The sequence below is a fragment of the Pithys albifrons genome, chromosome 7 (assembly GCF_047495875.1).
Source record: "Pithys albifrons albifrons isolate INPA30051 chromosome 7, PitAlb_v1, whole genome shotgun sequence".
Classification (NCBI taxonomy): domain Eukaryota; kingdom Metazoa; phylum Chordata; class Aves; order Passeriformes; family Thamnophilidae; genus Pithys; species Pithys albifrons.
This window is the reverse complement of record NC_092464.1, coordinates 53,845,098-53,866,943: the sequence shown is the minus strand read 5'-3', so window position 1 is coordinate 53,866,943 and position 21,846 is coordinate 53,845,098. Positions and strand designations below refer to the sequence as shown.

The following is a 21,846-nucleotide window of genomic DNA, read 5'->3' as shown; positions in this document are numbered from 1 at the left end:
ACTGATCTTGTCACTGCTTTGCATTTGCTGTTTTCTTGTAACTAGTTTCCATAAACACTTCCTTAGTTTCCTAGAACACAAATTGTGCCAGAACTATAACACTCAGCACTTTTTTTCATTCTGTAAAAGAGTTCCACTATATCCACTCCCTTGCTGCTGTTCAGATGCTGATACGTGGCAAGATATTCACACAGGGTCTATAAGTGCTAATTAAGAGTTTTGTTACAGATCCATCATCATTAATAGCTGTTGTTTCTCCTGCATCCCATGAACTTGATAGTTACAAGATAACTTTATCTTAGACAATCTTTTGTCTGTACAATTTTTTTTAATTTCAGTTTTGTTCTTACTGTAAGCACATTATTCTAAATATTTAAGTTAATTTCTTTAGCACCTAGTTAAGTTTCTGCACATATTCATCCTTCTGGGAGGAGTACATGCCTGCAGAAGTACATGAAATTTTACAGATGTTGTCAGAATAATGAGGGAGTTTGGGTGTCACTTTGACTAGCATTGTTTAGGAAGTGAAACAGCTGTTTAGAGGAGGGGAAAAATGAATGAATAGATCAAGATGCCTTCATTTCACGGAGTAGAGAGCCTTGCTTTGACAAAAGTGCCTACTCAAAAAGTGCCAGAGAAGGAGGGGCAAAGCCACATTCTGTTTAGAAAAGCCTAGAAACAAACTCTTGACAGACCTGAAGTCTGGAACTTAAGCACACATCTCTCCTCTCTCTGAAAGCGTTAATGGTCTGAGTTTTTGTGTTTATGAACCCTTGGGGGACACTCTGGCCCTGTTTCCATCCCAGTGCTGTTTATTTGCCGGCAGATGCGTTTGGGAGCCTGGCAGGCACCGAGTGCAGGAGCCCATTTGGGTTGCAGGGCAGGCACCGAGTGCAGGAGCCCATTTGGGTTGCAGGGCAGGCACCGAGTGCAGGAGCCCATTTGGGTTGCAGGGCAGGCACCGAGTGCAGGAGCCCATTTGGGTTGCAGGGCAGGCACCGAGTGCAGGAGCCCATTTGGGTTGCAGGGCAGGCACCGAGTGCAGGAACCCTTCTGTGTTGCAGGGCAGGCACCGAGTGCAGGAGCACTTCTATGTTTCAGAGCAGGCACCGAGTGCAGGAGCCCATTTGGGTTGCAGGGCAGGCACCGAGTGCAGGAGCCCATTTGGGTTGCAGGGCAGGCACCGAGTGCAGGAGCCCTTCTGTGTTGCAGGGCAGGCACCGAGTGCAGGAGCCCTTCTGTGTTGCAGGGCAGGCACCGAGTGCAGGAGCCCTTCTGTGTTGCAGGGCAGGCACCGAGTGCAGGAGCCCTTCTGTGTTGCAGGGCAGGCACCGAGTGCAGGAGCACTTCTATGTTTCAGAGCAGGCACCGAGTGCAGGAGCCCATTTGAGTTGCAGGGCAGGCACTGAGTGCAGGAGCCCTTCTGTGTTGCAGGGCAGGCACCAAGTGCAGGAGCCCTTCTGTGTTGCAGGGCAGGCACCGAGTGCAGGAGCCCATTTGGGTTGCAGGGCAGGCACCGAGTGCAATGCCATTGGGTGCCTGGCAGGCACTGAATGCAGGAGCCCTTCTGTGTTGCAGGGCAGGCACCGAGTGCAGGAGCCCTTCTGTGTTGCAGGGCAGGCACCGAGTGCAGGAGCCCTTCTGTGTTGCAGGGCAGGCACCGAGTGCAGGAGCCCATTTGGGTTGCAGGGCAGGCACCGAGTGCAGGAGCCCATTTGGGTTGCAGGGCAGGCACCGAGTGCAGGAGCCCATTTGGGTTGCAGGGCAGGCACCGAGTGCAGGAGCCCTTCTGTGTTGCAGGGCAGGCACCGAGTGCAATGCCATTGGGTGCCTGGCAGGCACTGAGTGCAGGAGCCCTTCTGTGTTGCAGGGCAGGCACCGAGTGCAATGCCATTGGGTGCCTGGCAGGCACTGAGTGCAGGAGCCCTTCTGTGTTGCAGGGCAGGCACTGAGTGCAATGCCATTGGATGCCTGGCAGGCACTGAGTGCAGGAGCCTTTCTGTGTTGCAGGGCAAGCACGAGCTGCGTGTGGACACGGGCCTGGAAGGCGCCTGGTGTGGCCTCATCCCCATTGGAAACTCCTGCGACAGCGTCACCACCACCGGCCTCAAGTGGAACCTCAGTAAGTCAGAGCCTCTGGGATGGTGGGTTTGGTATCCTAACCCTGCATTTACACCAGTGTCACAAGTGCAGAACCTGGAAGGTGGAGCCTGGCACCAAATCCCTGCCAGGACATTGGTTTTTTTCCTAGAAATGAAGGGGGGGTTACAAGAAAAGAAGATAAATATGTTTAAACCTAAGGTATCACAAGTAGAAACATGTTTTCCATGTGGGAGTCATTGTGCTCTTCAAATAGAACATTTGTTGAAGTCATGATACATCACCATCTTAATGTGTTGCCCTCCAGGGAGGAGAAGCCAGGAGTGTCTAAACTCCTGCTGATAAGCCATAAACTTACAACAGACAAATAATAGTGTGATACAGATTATTAAAGCTACCTCACTTCCCCTGAACTGCTTCATGTATGTTGTCTGTTCGTCAGCTGTGAATTAATAGATCATTTTTCTTATTTTAAAGTGGAAAAGAGCATTTGATCTAGAACTAAGGACATTTATCTGTAAAGAATGGAGGTTTCAGGATCAAAACAAAAAAAAAAAGAAACAACTTCATCCTCCTGCCCTTTCCTCCATCCCTGAGTCATTCAGAATGTATATACACAGTAGAGTAATGGTATATTTTCAATAATGATTCATTAAAACTTAAGGGGAAGCAAAGCAGTAATTGAGAGACTCTGGTCTTGCAGTCTGATTGATGTGGCCAGACTTTAGAACCATCCCATGTAGAAAGGGCACATGGTTGGCACATTTTGCAGTGCTTTTGTTGGCTAAAATCTGAGCCTGAGCCCCTCACTGCACCAGCCAGCAAAACATCTAATCTGGGGACTTTTATTCCATTGAGAGTTTGAGCATGTGCAGTTAAGGTGGTGGAAGGCTTTAGGAGCTCACTGATGATAAAAGATATAAATATGGCATTAATTTGGGGATGTGAGGGAATTGCCAGGTGAAGAGATGTCAGGCTAGCAGTGAGTTTGTCCTTTTATGCTGGATTGGAAGAGTTGAATGTTTTGGATAAGGGACATTCTCTTAATTTGAAAGCATCAGATATTTTCGTTTGTACCTATAAGCACAGCTGACAAATAAGGCACTGACTCTACATCTGCTCATATCCTGCTGTGCAGCAGATTTTGTTGGCCCATTGCACTGAAGTACTGATTTCTCAGAAAGTGTTATACCTGCCAGAGTGAGATAACAAAAGCTCCAACCAACATCATGTTAATGAAAGGAGCATCTCTGAAGCCTCTGTCATACTGCAAAAGGCTACTCTGTGGATCAGGATGTGATTGATGCTGTGAGGTTGCAGCATGAAGAGCAATGTGTTTGTTATTATTGGTTTAAAAAGCCATTTTTCAGATGTATCAGAATTTGAGTTTAATGCCATAAATACCATTGGATTAGAAGGTGCTCATCAGAAAGATGATAATTTTAAAGATACACAGATGACATAGCTTTGTTACTTTGTTACTGCTAAATAGTGATTGCATCACCTGTTAAAGGTAAGGAGAAAGGGATTGCTGGTCTAGCTGTGCCAGCTGAAGAGGGCTCAGAGGGGAGATGCAAGGACAGTAAATGGTTTTTCTGTCTGGGTTGGTTGAGATATCAGTTTCCTTAAAGCTGATCATTCTCGCTGTGCTGTAATAAACCTCTTCAGGTTTCTTACAGGCATAACTAAATGTGGACCTATAAGGATTTCTATTACACTTAATTTAATCTTTTTTCTGTTTCTGGAGGGACAAAATAGTATTTAAGTGACTGTTTCCTATTTGTTTGATGTTGACACAACACCCTCATCTCTGCTTCTCCCTGCCCTTGTTACTGTCTCTGTCCAGGAGGAAAGAGAGCAGAGTGGTGTGCACATTGCAGTCCATTACAGGCTGTGCTTTCAGACTCAGTATTCATGTTTTCACAGGTCATAGTTCCTTCATTTATTGTCTGTATTAATCACAGGATGGATGGATGGATGGATGGATGGATGGATGGATGGATGGATGGATGGATTATAAAACCAAAATATGATCTGTCTTCCCTAAAGAGGTTCAATCTATCTGAGACATGAATGTCATTGCAGCCTGAAGTTGCCCTCTTGCCCAAGTGACTGGAGCTAACCCTTACTCCTCCAAATACAGAATAACCTTTGAATAAGGTTATTGTTCAGATGCTGATAAAAAAAAATTGAAGTGCAGTTGCCTTCCTGGAAAGGGAAACCAATCGCTTAAATACAGCATGTGGTTAGTTTGGGTTTTTTCCCTGATAAATAGGACCTCCATTCAGATAGCTTGGGTTTGATATTAACTTCCATTGTGTTAATGACTCCTGTGCTACCTGTAGTTTTGCAGTTACTTTTAAAAAATATTAGTCCTCCTGTGAACTGGGGTGGAGAAGCAAAGACCTGGGCAGGAAAGGGAATAAGAAGACAGTGCACTGTGACCTGGATGTCAGCCTTGCTGCTGATGGCTGGCAGTGGCAGAGCTTTCCCTACACATTTGTTAGTGGCACTCCGAGCACACACCTTCAAAACCTCAGTAAATAAAACTGTTTGGTTATAAATTCATTTTCATGTGTAAATCATAAAAGAAATTTTTAAGCCAAATATGCCTTGAAAGTTATGGAATTAATTGGATGTGACCTAACAAGTTTAGTTTTTAAAAGTAATTTTTGGGTCCTCGGAATATGTAAATATCTGGGCAGTAAACTAATTTCAGGATTTTAGTTCAAACAGTGATGCATTAGGTGAGAGGGGAGCCCTCATTTTTGCAAACAATAATTTCCAGCAAACTAATATTCACATGAGACTGCAGTGTGAGATGGAGCTGGCTTTGCATCAAGGTTTTCATGTTTAACACGACTTTCTGTCTGGGCATGTCTAGATTACTCTGTGGATTAAAATTTGAAAAATCTTCAAGAAGTAGTTAAATATTATCTGTGTCCAGTCTACAGGTGTTGTCATGAGACTTCATAGATTCTGAGTAGAAAGGACAAGGATAAATGCCTAGGACAGGAGCTGTATTGAGGTTAAGAGCAGCCTGCCCAAGGTCTCATTTCAGTGGCTGAATTAGGCAAACCTGAAATCTCTAAATGATTCTGCCAGCAGAGAAATGATGTCTTTGAATATTGCAGAATTGGGTATTTTTTTGTGTCTGTTTAAGAATGCAGCATGTATGCATGTTTTTGTGCACGCTTATCTTAGTTATTTGATAGCACTTGTCACAAACAGAACTTTCATTTATTTTAGTTCTCATGTGTAAAAGAACTTGGAGAAGCAGGTGGCAAATTGATTATAGAAAATATTTTTATCCATCCTTACTATTGTGTAGCAGACACTAAGAACACATTATAAACATATTCCTTTCACTCCCAAAGGGATACAGATCTTTTCTCTATTAAAATCTGATTTACAGCACAGGAATCAGATAATGCTTTATCTGATTTGACTCACCTGGCTGCTTGCTAATAACAGCTCTCATGTCTAATAAATAAATAACAAAAAATCCAATAATGCCAGAATTACCCAGCATTCTTCATTAGGTCCTCAGTGGTGCTTTCATGGAAGGTAAATAAGAATGAAGGTAGAAATTGGCTGCACTACTCATCAAAGAAGAGGTTGGAGAGTAATGGTAGGATTTTTTTGGAAATTGTTCCCTTTCTAGGAAATTAGTTTAGCAAATAATCTTGCCAGCTAATTTATTCTTCATCCCTATGGCCTTTAATATGCTGAATATCCTGTTCTGAAAATGCCAGCATGTATGTGTGTGTATACATATATATAAATACATAAAAACTCTGCGTGCATGTGATTGTGCTTTCCAGATAATTTTCATTCAAATTTGCTTCTTTAGGCACGAAGTTAATTGCTGTAAAATGCTACAATTCAAAAGAGCACCATTGTCATTGCTCTTCAAAAGGCACTATTTCTCTAACAGTAGCAACAGGGCAGGCACTGACTACTGATGGCACAGGTAGATGAGCAGGATCCACAATCTTGGTGATGCTGTTTATGTTGTTAGCAAAATTGAAAATTCAGCCTTGCTTTATAGCATTGGGGTTTTCTTCAAGTTGCGTTGTGAATGGAACAAAAGGATTACAAAAGCAGTGGGGGGTTGTGTTTTAGCAGAATTCAGAGTCTAAAAGGAGAAAGAAAATGAGTAACTCTTTTAAAAAAAGAATATTGGCTGGTGAGGGACTCTTCTGGGAAAGGCTGTAAATTAAGATGGACAGGTATCTGTGTGCTACTGAAGCTGTTTGTGTAAGCACTCTGTGGCCTCTTTCATAACTGAAATAGTTTGTGCCTCACATTTTGCTACCCAGGTTCATTCTGACTGAGGCAAACTAAGTGGTGCTTCTGGGAATAGCTCTGTGTTCAGTGGCAGAGGAAATGGCTTCACAGCTGGATTCCCCTCTCCTCTCCTTCCCTCCCTTCCCACGTTCTTCACTGGTGGAAGATATGTTATCAGTGATGTGCTTTTTCACTAATTCATCACAGTTCTAATACTCTGGGTAGGGTGGGGAGGACAGAAATGGTGCTGCTGATCCCAAAGCTTTGGGTGGCTTTGACCTTTGGTGAGCTGTTTGGCTACAGGAGTGCTGCTGTCAGCCTTCCAGGGTCACATCATTTATTACAAGGCAAGGGCTGCTGAAATACTTTTGCAGTGAAGCAGGTGTTCTGATGGTGGCAGCCTGGCATCCTACTGGCTTACTGAAAGTCAGCAAAAGAAACAATGAGAGCATTGCTTAGCATTGCACTAAATGATTTTGAAGCACAAAGACTCTTTGGGCTACATTAAAGGACTGATGAACACAGAGCTCAGTTGTGCTCAGCCTCTAAACCTCTGTTTGCATTATTTCCTGAGCAGCAGCTTGAAAACTCAGTCAGGCTTTGTGAAGAGGTTTGAAATGGGGATTTGAGGTCACACATTCAGTTCATTTCCACATACTTCAATAAATGTTTGGAATTAGTGAGAGAAATTTGGTTCCATCTCCTCATTACTGAAGTAGCAGGGTCCTGGCATTCAGTTAGGAAATGCTCCTTTAAGATGATAAATGATGATGCTTTTCCAGATCACACTGTTGGGGCAACATTACTACTGTCTGACTCCACTTATAGAAAGAACTGTGCACAGAGTAGGTGATTCTCCCAAACCTGAGTGATACCATCCTCAAGTAAACTGAAGACACTTAGAATCATAATAGAATATCCTGAGTTGGAAGAGACCTGCTGGGATCATCAAGTCCAACTCCTGGACCTGCAAAGAACAACCCAAATAATCCCACCATGTGCCTGAGAGTATCATCCAAAGGGTTCTTGAGCTCTGGCAGCCTTGGGGCTGTGCCCACTGCCCTGGGGAGACTGGTCAGTGCCCATCACCCTCTGGGGTGAAAAACCTTTTCCTTGTATCCATCTTAAGTCTCCCCTGACACAACGTCATGTTGTTCCCTTGAATCCTGTCACTGGTCACCAGAGAGAGGAGGTCACTGTCTGCCCCTCCACTTCCTGCTGTGAGGAAGTTGTAACTGCAGTAGGGTCTCCCCTCATTCTCCTCTTCTCCAGGCTGAACAAGCCAAGTGACCTCAGGTGGTCCTTGTACGGCTTCCCCTCCAGGCCCTCCTTTGGACACCCTCAACAGCTTTATGACCTTCTTATACTGAGGTACCCAAAACTGTACACAGTCCTCAAAGTGAGGCCACACAGGTGCAGAGCAGAGCAGGACAGTAATGGAATCGTGAAATGGTTTGGATTGGAAGGGACCTTAAAGGTCATCTAATACCAATCCTCTGCAGGGACACCCTTTACTACACCACGTTGCTTGGAGCTCCATCCAGTCTGCCCTTGAACTTTTTCACGGGTGGAGCATCCACAGCTTCCCACGGCAACCTGTGCCAATGTCTCACCTAAGCCTGCTCTCATTCAGTTTGGAGCCCTTCCCCCTTGTTCTGTCACCGTATGCCCTTGCAAAACATCTCTCTCCGCCTTTCTTGTAGGCTCCCTTCAGGTACTGGAAGGCTGCAGTTAGGTAACCTTGAAACCTTTTCCTCTCCAGGCTGAGCAGTCCCAATTCTCTTAGCTTTTCCTTATAGGAGAGATGCTCCATCCCTCTAATCATCTCGGGGGCCCTCCTTTGGACTTGCTCCAACAGAACAATATCCTTGTAACCATGACCACTTCCCTGGGAAGCCTTGTCCACTGATGTAATCACTCCAACATAGAAGGCCCTGGGTTGGTCAGGCAGGATTGGCCCTTGGTGAAGCCATCCTGGCCTTCCTGAATCCCCTCCCTATGTTCCATATGCCTTAGCACAGGTTCCAGGAGGATCTGTCCCATGATCTTCCCAGGCAATGAGGGGAGGCTGACAGGGCAGTAGTTGTCAGGGTCCTCCTTTCCCCATTGTTAATCAGGAGTGGGTACGTCTTTGACCTTCCTTTTCTGATTAAGATGTACCTGCAGAAGCTGTTCCTGCTCTTCCCTTGTGTCCCTTGCCAAGTTCAGTTCCAGCTTTGCCTACACAACTGTATTTCATCTCTGTGCTCTTCCCAGGTGTTCTGTCCTTGTTTCCACTGCCATGATGATCTCTTGCCTTCCTTGCCTGATTTCCTCCTCCTGAGGATGGCTTGCTCTTGCATTCCATGGAAGACTTCCTTAAAGATCAGCCAATACTGTTCTACTCCCTTGTCCCCGAGGGCAGTCTCACAGAAAATCCCACTATTTCCCTGAAGAGCTGGAAGTTTGCTTTCTTAAAGTTCAGGGGCCTGACTTTAGTCCTTACCCAACTCATATCCCTCAGGACTTCAAACTCCACCTGTGCATGATCCCTGCAGCCCAGGCTGCCTCCAGTTTGGATGTCCCCAATTAGCTCACTTTACTTCCCTCAACCAGAACACTTTCATATGTGTAACTGCATTGTTGTGGCATGTTGCAGCTGTGGAAACTAATTTCATTATTAATATAGATTCATTTTATTCTAAATACAAAGGGGAGTGGGCTGTTAAGAGACCAAAATAGTTTGTTCCCTTGCATCCCTTATGTTACTTCAGTCCCTGCTTCTACTAATGGAAATGTAACCTCGAGGTATGAGGAAGTAGGTGCTCTGATTCAGCCCAGATTTGGGGCAGGTATTCCTCATCTCTCTGCTGGCAGTAGATTGGTGAGAATACTAAAGTCACATGAAAATCAAAAGCAACCTGCTGCTACTGAAAGGTGGCGATTGTAAAGACAAAACACCTTTCTAGGCAAGACAGAGATCTTCAGAGAGCCAGAGAGATACCATTTAGACTGCTGGGGGACCAAATTAATTCTATGGATTTCAGCAGTGACTCTGAATTTCTATAGGTGAGTTTGGGGGCTGAATTTGTCCGAGAAAGAGACATCATAGTTTATACAAAGACATTTAACCCTAAAGACATCCTCACCAGTCAGCCTGCCCACATGAATATTGGGAAATCATCTTGTTTAGACAATAGCAGAGTCAAAGCTGGAACATAATGGTGTCCTTAAATGGAAGTCAGTGAAAAATTGGCCAGAGTACAAATGTTCATTTGTCATATCCCTCGCAAATATTCTTTAATTGTTTTCATATTTAAATACCCAGAATCAGCCATAATAAATGTAAATGTCATGCTGCCAAGAGATTTCCAAAAACAGAAAAGCTCTCTGAGGCGTGTGGTGAGTTATTGCTGGTGTCCAGTGGCTCTGCAGAACCACAAAAGGGCAAGGATCAGCAGGAGGACAAATCAATCCAGTCTGGCTCCAGCCTTCCAGGGATAAAAAATGAGGTGTGTGTGGTGTCTCAGTTCATGAACGTGTGCTGGTCAGGTCTGGGGAGATTGGTCAGGCAGGTAGGTGTTACCACCAAGCACTGACTCCTCCTTTCCAATTTGCTTGCCGGCCTTTTAGTTCTGTTTATTTTTTAGTACATACTGGTGTATATGATTGATGTCTTCTCCCGAAAAACATGACACTGAGGGAAATTATTTTCTCTGCAGTGATGTATTCCTGCACCTTAATGGTAAACAGTCCTGGCTATCTCCTCTGCAGTGTCTCAATTCTTCACTCGCTGTTCGCTTTGTAAACACTTTGCTCATTGTATCTGAGGGGACTCTACTGTCTCCCAGTTTTTGCCTCTAGATGTTTCTGGAAAAGAAGGAGGTGGATTTTGCCCTGTCGTTCTGTGAAGTTCCAGAGAGGACAAAAGTCTGGTGGATGTCATCACTGATTTTTGTTGCATGTTGTAAAAAATTATGGTTTAGCTGTAAGTTGTTTATGGCGTCCTGATGTGTAATTAATAAGCCATTAACAACTGAGTGTAGTGAGTATGCTATGGAACTATTCATTTTAGACCTACATACCAATTGCAGATCACTAAGCAGGGCTGTTGTTTTCAGGTGAGCAGGAAAATACACAGTTCTGATAGTGATGATTCGATGTCTTGCCACAGAAGCAGGTGTGGATTCTTTTGGGCAGTAAATTCACATCGCAAGGGGGAGTCAGGGCAACAGGAGGAAGGGGAAGAAAAAAAGAGAGAGAGAATGGCAAAATTGGGATGTGAGGAGATTACCTTTGGGATTAGAAACCTGTTTTGGAAGAAAAGCAGATAACATCAAAATCAGGAAAGATATGAATACAGATAGAGAAAATGAGAACAGAAGTGTTTTAAGTAGACAGTTGACATCATCTCTTTAGAAACACTGAATTGAGACCAGAATTTCTGTCTTGTTATTTCTCTGCTGTCAGCAATCTCTCTCACTTTCCACTGCTGCCCAGGCATTATAACCTATTTCTGCTATCAGTAAACTGTTCAGCCAGGTGATGCAGGATCTACCTGGGTGTTGATCCAGCAGCAAAAGATGGCACTGGGCATTGATCTGAGAACCAAAGGAAAACTCTTTACTTGCGCTTTTATGGATACCAATTCAAGACTCTGAAACTAGGAAAAGCCAGAAACAGAGAAATAAAATTAATTAATGATTTGGGCTGTAATCATGCATTTAGATTCAAGACATTGGCATCACTTTAGTGCCCGAGGTGCATTCTCTAGGAATGCATCTGCACGTGCAGATGATCCAACCTCAGCCTGCCCCAGTGCAGAAGAAGAGATACCTGCGAGGAGTAAGGTGAAGTGCTGCTGAAACATGGGATTTTCTTATGGTTCAGGCAGTTGATTGCCTGGAGTTTTTACTCTAGGCAGGTACTTTAGCTACTTGCAAGTCAGCTGCTCCCTTCTCTTTGCACTCAAGCTGAGCTCTCAGCACCCTGACCTTCCTGAGAGCTCTGCACAGGATACTCCAGAAGGAAAGCTGTAATGTCACCTCGAAGATGCTACATAAGATGTTAGTGTGTCTGTGTCTTTGCTCTTGAACAGCTGAACGTGTGCAATGGCATTATCCCTCCTGTTGGAATGAGCAGCACACATACCAGCCATGAGGAATTCAGCATGCATGCCTTAGATGCAGTTTAAATCTGTGCAGTAAATAAGACACAGAACACTGTGATGAACCAGGGCTCAAAGTGTGTCAGTTAAGCTATTTACTACTTTTTAATTTTAATTTTACTATTTAAGCCATTTACTGTACTGATCCTGGCCTGCTTTGTCAATGTGATGAAAGCTAAAGAACATGAATGAAAATTTCACAGGCAAACTTGAATTCTGGCATCCCACTGCTCTCAAATTCCATGACTTTGCAGCCTTAGCATTTCTTAAGGGTTGTCTTCCATGTGGATTATTTCCAAATGGATGTGGGTCCAAGTGCTGTTCAGCTGTATGTTCTGTATGCAGCATGTCACGTGGTGTTGACAGAAGTCTAGGTCAGCATGTGGCTGCTGACCTTCCTGTGTTATCTACACTTTGAAGATTTTCCCTGTATTTAATAAGGAAATTTGAATAAAACAAAATTACCCTTTCAAGCAATTCCAAATATTATTAATCTGTTTTAAGTAAGTGGAGATACATGTCATAAACCAAACAATAAATCCAAATATATGGAGGCATGAATGTCAAGAGGTCTTACAATCTGTGTAGCTTTTCTGTGGCATCACTCTTGAGAAACCTGAAAAAAGGTTCTTCTTTTATGAGCTCTCAGTTCAACTTTGGGGATTCCTTCATAGCAGCTTCTTCAGAAAGTCTGCTGCAATTAGTTTCCTTTTCCTTCCTGTATCCTGCAGATACAGTATGTGATAAATATATTTTCATGCTGTTAAGTGTTACAACACAGCATTTATAATCCAATTGCCAATAAGGAATCCCAGAATTGTACATTTAGGTTTCCCAAGTGTAGGGCATAACCATAATTTACACAGGCACCAGCAATACCACTGTCTCACTGCTGATTGGCATGCCACTTAATGGTGCTGTTTATACGACAATTTTCTAATCAGCTACATGAACACTCATCAGGAGTTTCTTCTTGATTTAAAGTAGTTAGAGAGAGAGACAGGGTTTGTTTTGCTTATAAAAACAAACCAGGATAAAAAGCAAGTCACAAAGACAAATATCAGTTTGTTTGGGGTTTTTTTTTTCCATTTTATGAGGCATTGATACGATTAAAAAGAAAAACACAAATATAGAAAGCTTTGATGTCATGAATCTGGATTACGCCTTTTAAAGTTCAGTGTAGAATTAAAAGCTTTGGCATGGATGAGTCAGTATTCTTCAGGCTCTTTCCTTTGTGCATTTTGCAAATTGGATGATGATAGCTCAAGCATTAACATGTTGGGGTTTAACAGGTGCTTCATTTCCAATCATTTTTAATAATAATTATGTGATATTATATATAGTCTGTTGGGTCTAGTCAGTTAAAGCTGAGGCATAGTCAGTTTTCCATTCCTTTCACATGCCAAATTTTAGTTTTCAGCCCACTAAATTTAGCCAATCCTCTTTTCCACTCAGAGAATAATTAATTATTCCTTGCCCTCTTCCTATGTGTTTCATTATTTTGTTCAGTCACAGACAGAATGGCTTTAATTTTAAAAATGTTATCTAAACCACACGTAAGCAGAGTCAAGCGTGTCTGGCAGGAAAACAATTTACTGGATGATTTAAGAGGTTTTAACAAGATGAGCTTCAGTTGACCTGCACAATTTATGAATAGTTTTGGTACACAAAAATGAAGTGCTTTTTCCAAATTTATCCCCTGGTAATCATTGTAAACCCCTTGTAAACAAACCTTGTCATGCTGCAGTTTGTATATCCAATGTATGTTGAAGAACTCATGTTTTAGGAAAATATTAGAGCACAATAACGAGCTTGTGGAATTAATGGGAGAAGTAGACATTGAATTTAATATCAGTGTGTTACCCTGGAATGCATCTGTACCTTCCTTACTGGGGTAACTTCAGGCCCCAGTCCATCAGAAAATTTAGGCATTCATGTATTTTTATACGTTACCAATTCTTTGAATTCAAAGGTATTATTGAGTGGGTAACATTAAACAGATACAGAAGTGCTTCCTGCAAGTCAGACTCTGCCATGGGTGGATATAACCTTCCAAAATTTCTGAAATGGCTCTTCTGTGTGTAAAATAAGATGGTAGAGACTTTAATCTCAGTTTCCAGGGTTCCTATTCAAACACCTCTTCCCACTCCCCACTGCCATAAAGTTTCCTTTTCTACCTCTGCACATTTCGTAGGTATTCCTCTTTGATTGCAGTAATTGGCATGAATTCCTCCTGGTTTTAGTGTGGAATGCCTGGATAAAGTATGAAGGCATGGTAAGACAAATGACTTTGAAATATTCCTCACATCTGGCTTCTTTACCTGTGGTTCAACAGCTGTGGTTTCCCACCAGTACAGCTGCCAGGCCCATGTGTCCAGTGAATTTTTCATATGAGAATTCTGGAAAGAAAGGGTCCTGAACAACTACCAGAATTTTTAAGCAATCATAAAATTTTCATAAATAGCCAAAAGCATTAGAATATGGTACATGTCTGCATAGTTGTAGGAGAACAAAACATTCTGGAGAGAATGAATCAACCACAGTGGATTTGACTTTTTTTTTTTTTCAGTGATACAAATTTGCCACATTTTTGTGTGTCTCTGCCATATGTAAAGCAGGATTTTCAATCCATTAAAACAAGGTATGCAGCCAATGCAAGGCACACATTAGGGAACAGGGAACACTTTCCAGATCACGTTGTGGGCTAGAATGTATGAAATAGTAACATCAACATAAATCTTTTGGTAGTGGGATAATAAACTATTGTTCCTTCTTTATTTTAAAATATGAAGGGTAGTTATGTTTACCTTTTAACATTCCAAAAGCCTACAAACTGTTGTGTGTTTTTTTGTTTTGTTTTTTTTTTGGCAAATGCAAATCAACGAATGCTGGCAACACCCTGAAAGAGCTTTCTGTTGTGAGCTTCTGGGGAGATTTATATTGCTCATTTGCAATGTGCAGGAGGCAGAGTGGTTGGTTATGCAGAGCTTGTGCCTGCCACTTTGTCTTTGCTGCTGCCTCGTGTTATCTTGTGTGTTTGTGTTAGCAGAGCTCTGGGCCATTGAAGACTTGCCTTGGATTTTTGGGAGCTCTTCTGTTGGGAATTAATTTTACATCCCAAATACCTCAAAAACCCTCATTTTTGACAGTGGTTTTTTAGATTAGCTTGTGTTCCTTCCATAACTACTGTAGTGTCCCAGCTGAAATAATCTCAGAAGAATTTACTCACTGTTGTGAGATTCACTTTTTCCAGTTTCTGCCATTCTCTACCTTCCCACAGTAATGATTCCAGAGGTGTTTGTCAGCCTTGGTTTTGTGCCCATGTTTCCTGAAGTTCTCTGCCGCATTTGTGCTCTATCTGCTCCTATGCCCTTCTCAGCAAATCCTTTAGAAGTCACAGATAAGGAAGACAAGACTTTAAAAACCCCAACAAACCCACAAACAAACAAAACTCCAAAACCACAAACCAAAAACCTTCAGTTGTTCTCATGGCACAGCACCACTTGCTGACTGTGTGGGTTGCACAGCAGGCTGGGAGACCAGCAGGATGTTTGGAACACACCATTATTCCTCTTTAGAATACTGCCCCACTTGTGCTGCTGTTCATCTTGTCACCTCTGTGGGGCAGGGACTGCACAGTGCTCCCTCTTCTGCCTGGGACTCACATAAACATAATTAGTTGTGATTGGGAGGTGACTTCTGGAGTTACAGTTGAAAGCTAATACCATGCAATGATCCCTGATTTTAAATAAATGCACATTCTTTATGTGTTAGGGACTGCATCTGGGTTATTATCTTCAGAAATGGTATCATGGAAAGAGAAGAAAGTCATTGTTTAACATACAGTGCCATCTAGAGAACAGGTTATGCAACCTGCATTTTATACATTATATGGGGGGTTTTGTTTGAATTTCTGTATTGGTGTTGGGTTTTTTTACATCTTTTTTTGTCACACTCCAGTTGGTATTAATGGCTAGAGAAGTTTTTGTCAGGTGTCTGTGGAAGTCTGAGGAGGACAGTACAAGAACCTGGCTGAGGTGTTGGGGTGCAGTTCCTGATCTGTCATCTGCTGCTGCTGCTTGGGAGGTTGGTTTGTCCCCCAGGGTACCTAAAGAGGGGGTAGTTTGTGTGCCCATTTGCTGCACTCTGATCTACAGCGTGCATAGGCCAGCCTTCACCAAGAACACCCATTATTACTTTCTCTTAGAAGCCTAAATTCTTGGGGGTTGTTTTTGATTATTTTTTTTAAATACAACTATTTCTAGAAACTCTGCAACTGCAGCTCACTTTCCTGGCAATCACAGGACCTGCTGCAGTGGTCTGACAGGGACACAGAAGTGGAAAAAAGGAGGGAAGGGACAGGAGAGGAAAAAACCCGAGTGGGATCATGTTATGAACATGAAGGGTGCTGAGACACCTTGTCAGCTGTCCCCTTTGGTATGAGGGTGTTCAGATGCGGTGGAGAGGGCAGTGGGTCCTCCCCTGTGGTCACCCACGCTGTAGGGAAAGATGGTAGGCAGTCATTCGGTGTTTTCATGGTTCACTTGTAGGAGCGACAGCATTGGCATTGCAGGGAAAGCTGCATTTAATCCCCAAAATCTTCAGAGTCCTCTTCAACAGATGTTAATTTTGATGTGGAAAGCTGGATATTATAATAATTTTTTTAAAAGTTGGCAAAGGTGAAAGAACACAAAAATATCACTCCTTCCACTCTCAGGAAGCCAATATTTATGTAATATAGCAAATTAAGTTATTGTGGTTGCTGCAGAACAAACTGTTGTCTGTCCTCGTTTGTCTGGCTTCTGAACATTGGGAGTTATCTGACCTTTTGGCTGTTACTAGCTCAAGACTCACAGTTTGGCATCTTCAAATTAGTGGGCTTGAAAAACAGAAATGGGAAGGGAGGGCTGAGAATGAATTCTGACATCCAGAGCAGAGACAAAATAATTTTCTGGCAGATGATTTCGCAGAGGTGAAGAGGGATAGTCTTTGGTTTTTTGGAGATTTTGTGTAGTTACATGTGAAACCCACTGTATTTAAAGCAGCAGCAGAGATGGGCAGGGAGGCTGAGTGTCTGAGACAGCTGAAGTTACATGTTAAATAGAGTTTATGAGACTTGCCTGCCATTTCTCACCTGCACTGTCGCCGTCAGTACATGTGACTGTGTAGGTGAGTGGGGGTGTATGTAAATAACAATTCCTCTTTATTTAATATACATTAAACCTGAAAAGGGACAGAAATATGAGTTAGAAAAGTGCTACAAAATGTGAAGTTAATTATGTAGTAGTTATCCTCAACATTTCCATCTTTAAAGTGGTTTTGAACTGCTTAAGTGCAGCAGTTACTGCAGACTGTGATTAGATAAACGGATGCAAGTGGTAATTGTAATTGATGAATGATTGATGATGGCTTTATATGTTTATCATTATATACCATTGTAAACACTTTTCTTATTCAGCAAGGATGGAGCCTGTAGGCAAAATGATGATGTATGAAATATGAATTCAAATTGTAGTGCTTTAGAGTATAGAAGGCCAGTATTGTAGGCTGGGATAACCACAGAGCTGTTACCTGAGGAGCTGGTGAGCTTTGCCATTGATATCACCTGGCTGAGCACCAAAGGTCTGCCAGCTGAGCTTCAGGCCTGAACACAAGTGCAGCTGGTGAGGTGGGTTTGCAGGAGAGAGCCTGAACGTACAGATGGGGAGGCTGAGCACTGCTGAACGATGGCTCTTGGTGGGGAAGACCCACTCACTGATCCACTGCTCCAAAGAACAGGAGATGCCATTTCTCTTCATTTTTCTACTGCTTCTCAATGTCCTCCCTCCTTTCTTCTGCCCTGTAGGTCTATGAGATGTTTGCAGTGCAGTGTTTGACAGCCAGGGAGTGACTGTGTTACACCCCTATTGTAGGAACCACTGGGGACAGAACAAGTATTTTGGATAATTGGAAGTCAGTGGGTACAAGGACATAACCAAGGCTGTCTCTAGAAAACCAGGGTGGGATGAGAGGTTTGTATATTCTGAATGATGCTATAATTCTATTTGGTTTGTCACCTGCCATTTGCTATTAATCACAGTAACAACGTTGGGTAGTTAGATTAATTGAAAGGGATTTTTATTGCAGCAGCTTGAGTTGAGTATCAGCTCTTTGTGTATCATACAATGCAAAAAGTAACCTGTGGTAATTAAATCACAGACTAAATCTTCATTATGCATAAATTATTCTTTTCACTGAGAAAAAAATAAGCAGGGTATTACCAAAGAAAAGGCCCAGATCATTAGCAGGCTCTACTCCCTGCTCTGCTCACTTCACTTCCAGTGCTGAAATCTGTCTGTTACTGTTCTGTGGTGTTGTAGAACTGACAATGAACTTGCTGTCTCTCCTGTCTTGTGCCTGCCCCAGGCTTGTGTAAAAGGAGGGAATTGGTCTGTGTTTTGTTGACCTTTTAGATGCAAAGGAGATGGTAGTCCTGTTCCCTTACACATCAAACGCTGCCAGGCTGTTGTCTGTGTTAACCTTTGTGGAGCACCCTGATGGGATTGTTCCCCTCGCAGCAGGACACAGTTGTCAGGGAAAATTGAGAAGGGATAAATTGGAGGTGCCATGCAAAACAGCTCAAGCTAAAGACATTATTCTCCTGCACTAAAGAAAAGGTATTCTCTGTGTGTGTTTAACTACTTAGCAGGTCTGTGAGTCCTGTAATTTGCTTAGCCAAACAGAACTTCAAAACAGATGGTTTCTAAATTTGGGGAAAATAACCATTACAGTATTTTTTTCTCTGTGCAGACTGCAGTTATGCTTTAGTACTGAAATTATTTGAAAATTAAACCGGAAAATAAAATTTGCATCTTTACCAACTGAATACTAATTTCAGGAACATACAATTTTTAGTATGTATTAGGTTTTCGTCTGCACATTTAGCCTAAGATTTGTTTATGCTCTGATTTAGTGTTTCTTGCTGCTTACTTGCATAAACACTACCAAATCAGTCAGCTGGAGTCACCAGCACATTTAGCTCCCAGCTGCATTTGCTCATGAAAGGAAGAATGACAAGTTTCCTCCTTTGCAGAGGAGGAAGTGGAGGAGCATTAGGAAATAATTCATTGCACTTACATAGCACCTGCCACCAGCCATTTCCACAGGCACTTTACCAAAATTAAGTGCATTACCTTGTCTGGAAAGCATTTTTGTTGAAAGAAACTGCTTAATTCTCCATCTCTTAATTAAGGAAACTGAGTCACAGAGCATTTTTCTGGTCCAAAACTGTAAATGAAGTTACTCAAAAGGTAGGAATACCAGTATCTTGGGCTTTGGATTTATTTTTTAATCTTAATAGAAATAAATTAGGACAAAGGAAGTAATTGTTTGATATTCAGGGGTTATTTTAATATATTTTTAATATTATTGTACATAATATTTTCAAAATGTATCTAATAAAATGATGTTTAGGAACACTGCCTTTCTCTTGGAATATATAGTCAGCTGTTGGTCATTTGGTATGTGTCCATCCCTGAACGTGAAGAAGGTGTGTAGATGTAAAATTCAATTCAGTTTTCTGAAAAATCAGATGTAGTATTTGGTCTCCAACAGCCCTTTAACTGTTAGTTGTCACTGTGAGAGCACCTGTGTGTTCTAAGGCAGCCTTTGGGCTAACTCACTGCCCAAGAAAAGAAATTGTCTTGGGTTGGGGATCACTCGAGGGAATTTTAGAGTTGGGACTGGTTTGACTGAAGTGTTCACTCCCTCAGACTGCCATGGCTTGTGATGCCCAGTCACAGTCCCTGCACAGAGCACAGCTGGGCTGTGAAAATCATTGCCACACAATACTGTGGCCCACAGAGACTAATGGATTCAGGAAAAAACTTCAGCAAACACAGTGAGACAGTCTCTTCCTCAAGAAAGCCCTAAGATATAGGTCCTTTGAGGAAGGCTATGCAGAGGGAAATACTGCTCCATATTGCCCTGTGTTTTAAGTTCTTTCCTAATACCTGTTATGGGCCATTGCCTGAGGCTCCTGCATCAGTGTCCTACTAAGGTAAATCCTTGGGATGACAACAGGGGCTGCTCTTTTGACTCAGAGTCTGCAGCTGTTTTTCCTCCTGAGAGCACAGATATCTTCTTCCTTTTGGGCTCCTCTCCAAGCTGTTTTGTCCCCCATCCAGATTAGGGACTCGTCTTTTCAGTCTAAATTATCCTTTCTTGGGCAGAGGACTAGAACTATGAGCCCTTCATTAGAAAGCATTCCCCTGTACAACGTACCCCCTGTGCTGCAGCAATAATATGTGTTTATCTCTGCTGAAAACATCTAACCTGCCAAATGTTTTTTGCCATCTCTAGGCTATTTCTGCTCGTGCAGCTGTAAAATACAGCCTTCAATTGCTTGCTAAATTGTCAAACTCAGTTGGCAATTGAGTCTGCCTTGGAATTTTAATGGGCTTTGGCTACAGAGGTTTCAGAGAAGGACTTTTCTGCTTTACTTGAAAATTTTCTTTCTAGCTGGGGTTTCTAAGGGTGGCACTGTAGGTCTGCAGGCATCCATGGAAGTGGTTTTATGGGCCCACAATGAGGAGTCTTAAACAGAACTGACTTCCCTTCTTCCTCTCTCCTGAGTTCTAAGGCTTATCACAGAGAAAACTGTTTGGGTTTGTGCATATCACAGAATCCCAGACTATTCTGAGTTGGAAAGGACCCACAAGGATCATCGAGTCCAACTCTTCAGTCAATGGCCCACACAGGGGATTGAACCCATGACCTTGGCATTATTACAACCAAGTTTTAACCAGCTGAGCTCTTGGGTGGTTTTGTTTTAACTGGTACAATTGTAGCTTCCCTGCTAAGAGGCTGTGAGGTAGATACATGTGTAACAGGGTGTGCAGCTACAAGAGCACTTAAAATCCTGACCGGTAAGACTAGAGGTATATGTGAGTGAAAGCAGTTAGCCAGGTTGTGCCTTAAGCAGTTGATCTCTCATTAAATTCTCTTGTTAAGCTGTGATTGCTGACCACAAATTCATTCATAGCAGCTCATCTGACAGGTGGAAACTCTTCACTGCTTTCCTTAAGCCCTGTTTTAGAAAGAATTAAGTAACTATTAATTCTCTTCAAATTCATCCCATTTGTGTCTCCTCTGATGCATATAATCCCTGCTGGCTCAGAGAGGGTGCTTTTGGGCAGAGTATAGCCACAAAGAAGGCTTTTGTCTAGCCCGTGTTGGGTTTGAGCTGTAGTTTTAGAACTGAAACTGCAGTTTAGATGTTCCGTGATTACCTTCTTAGCATGTTGCATCACTGACTTGAAAGGTAAAACTACATTATAATAGCCACTTGATGGTGCTTTCTGAAGGCTGTAATGTCTCTTTATTTTGCTGCAGATATGGTAGCAGCTGGCAGGAACATAAGGTTCCAGAATCCTTACCATAGCCATTATAACTCTGTGGCTTTTATGTAACTACATAACATTTATATACAGGGTGATGGGAAGGGGAGTGAAACATATTTGCACTATTTAGTAACAATATCCAGCATTGACAGGTTATGTTTCATTCCAGAAGAAATGCCACTTTTGGGAGTTAATCTGATGTCATAATTTGCAGGTTGTTTGGTCATCCTTGTGATTTGTTAGTCTGTTGTGTTTATAACCAAAGTTTCAAGAACCTGTTGGTCTTCAATTTCTTTGTTGTGAGTTTGCATCTAAATCTATAAAATATTTCAAATTTAGAAAGGTAATTGGATTATTCTGTGGGAAGCAAAATGTGTAATTTTCACATCTTTCTAAAAGATCCTGGTATTTTAGCAACTTGGCTCCTAGGGACATTGGGTGGATGATATCCTGCACATCCACATATCCATCACCATGCAAAAGAGAACCTTCTGTCCTCAGTCTGATTTTTTCATTCAAATGCTTTGACTAAAGCATTTCTGACATAATGTAGAAAGAAATTCAGTAATATCCAGGGCTGTGAATTTTTTCTGTATGTCCAAGAGAAGTATTATGGGTATTAGTTTTGTCCTTTTTTTTCCTTGGGTGTGGAGTCTCTGAAGCCTGTTCCCTACAAGAGAAGACAAAAAGGAAAGGAAGAAAACCCCAAATAGTCTCTTGTGGATGAAGGCCTATCTGTAAGTGTAGACAGGAGATAGATAGATAGATAGATAGATAGATAGATAGATAGATAGATAGATAGATAGATAGATGTTTATATATTTAAATATATGTATGTTTATATATTTATATATGTATGTATGTAACATGGGATATTTGGGGTGGAGGATTCAGATTGTCACATTTCATTCTCTAATAATCAGAGGGATT

General features: G+C 42.2%; 1 protein-coding gene across 3 annotated transcripts in view; it reads left to right on the top strand.

Moving 5' to 3' along the window:
• TPK1 (thiamin pyrophosphokinase 1) overlaps nucleotides 1–21,846 on the top strand; it is a 308,446-nt gene that overhangs the window by 236,432 nt on the left and 50,168 nt on the right. For all 3 annotated transcript variants that reach the window (XM_071559614.1, XM_071559615.1, XM_071559613.1), the window contains one exon: nucleotides 2,011–2,122. In XM_071559614.1, coding sequence (XP_071415715.1) covers nucleotides 2,011–2,122 — 112 coding nt within the window. The remainder of the gene's footprint in view (nucleotides 1–2,010; nucleotides 2,123–21,846) is intronic.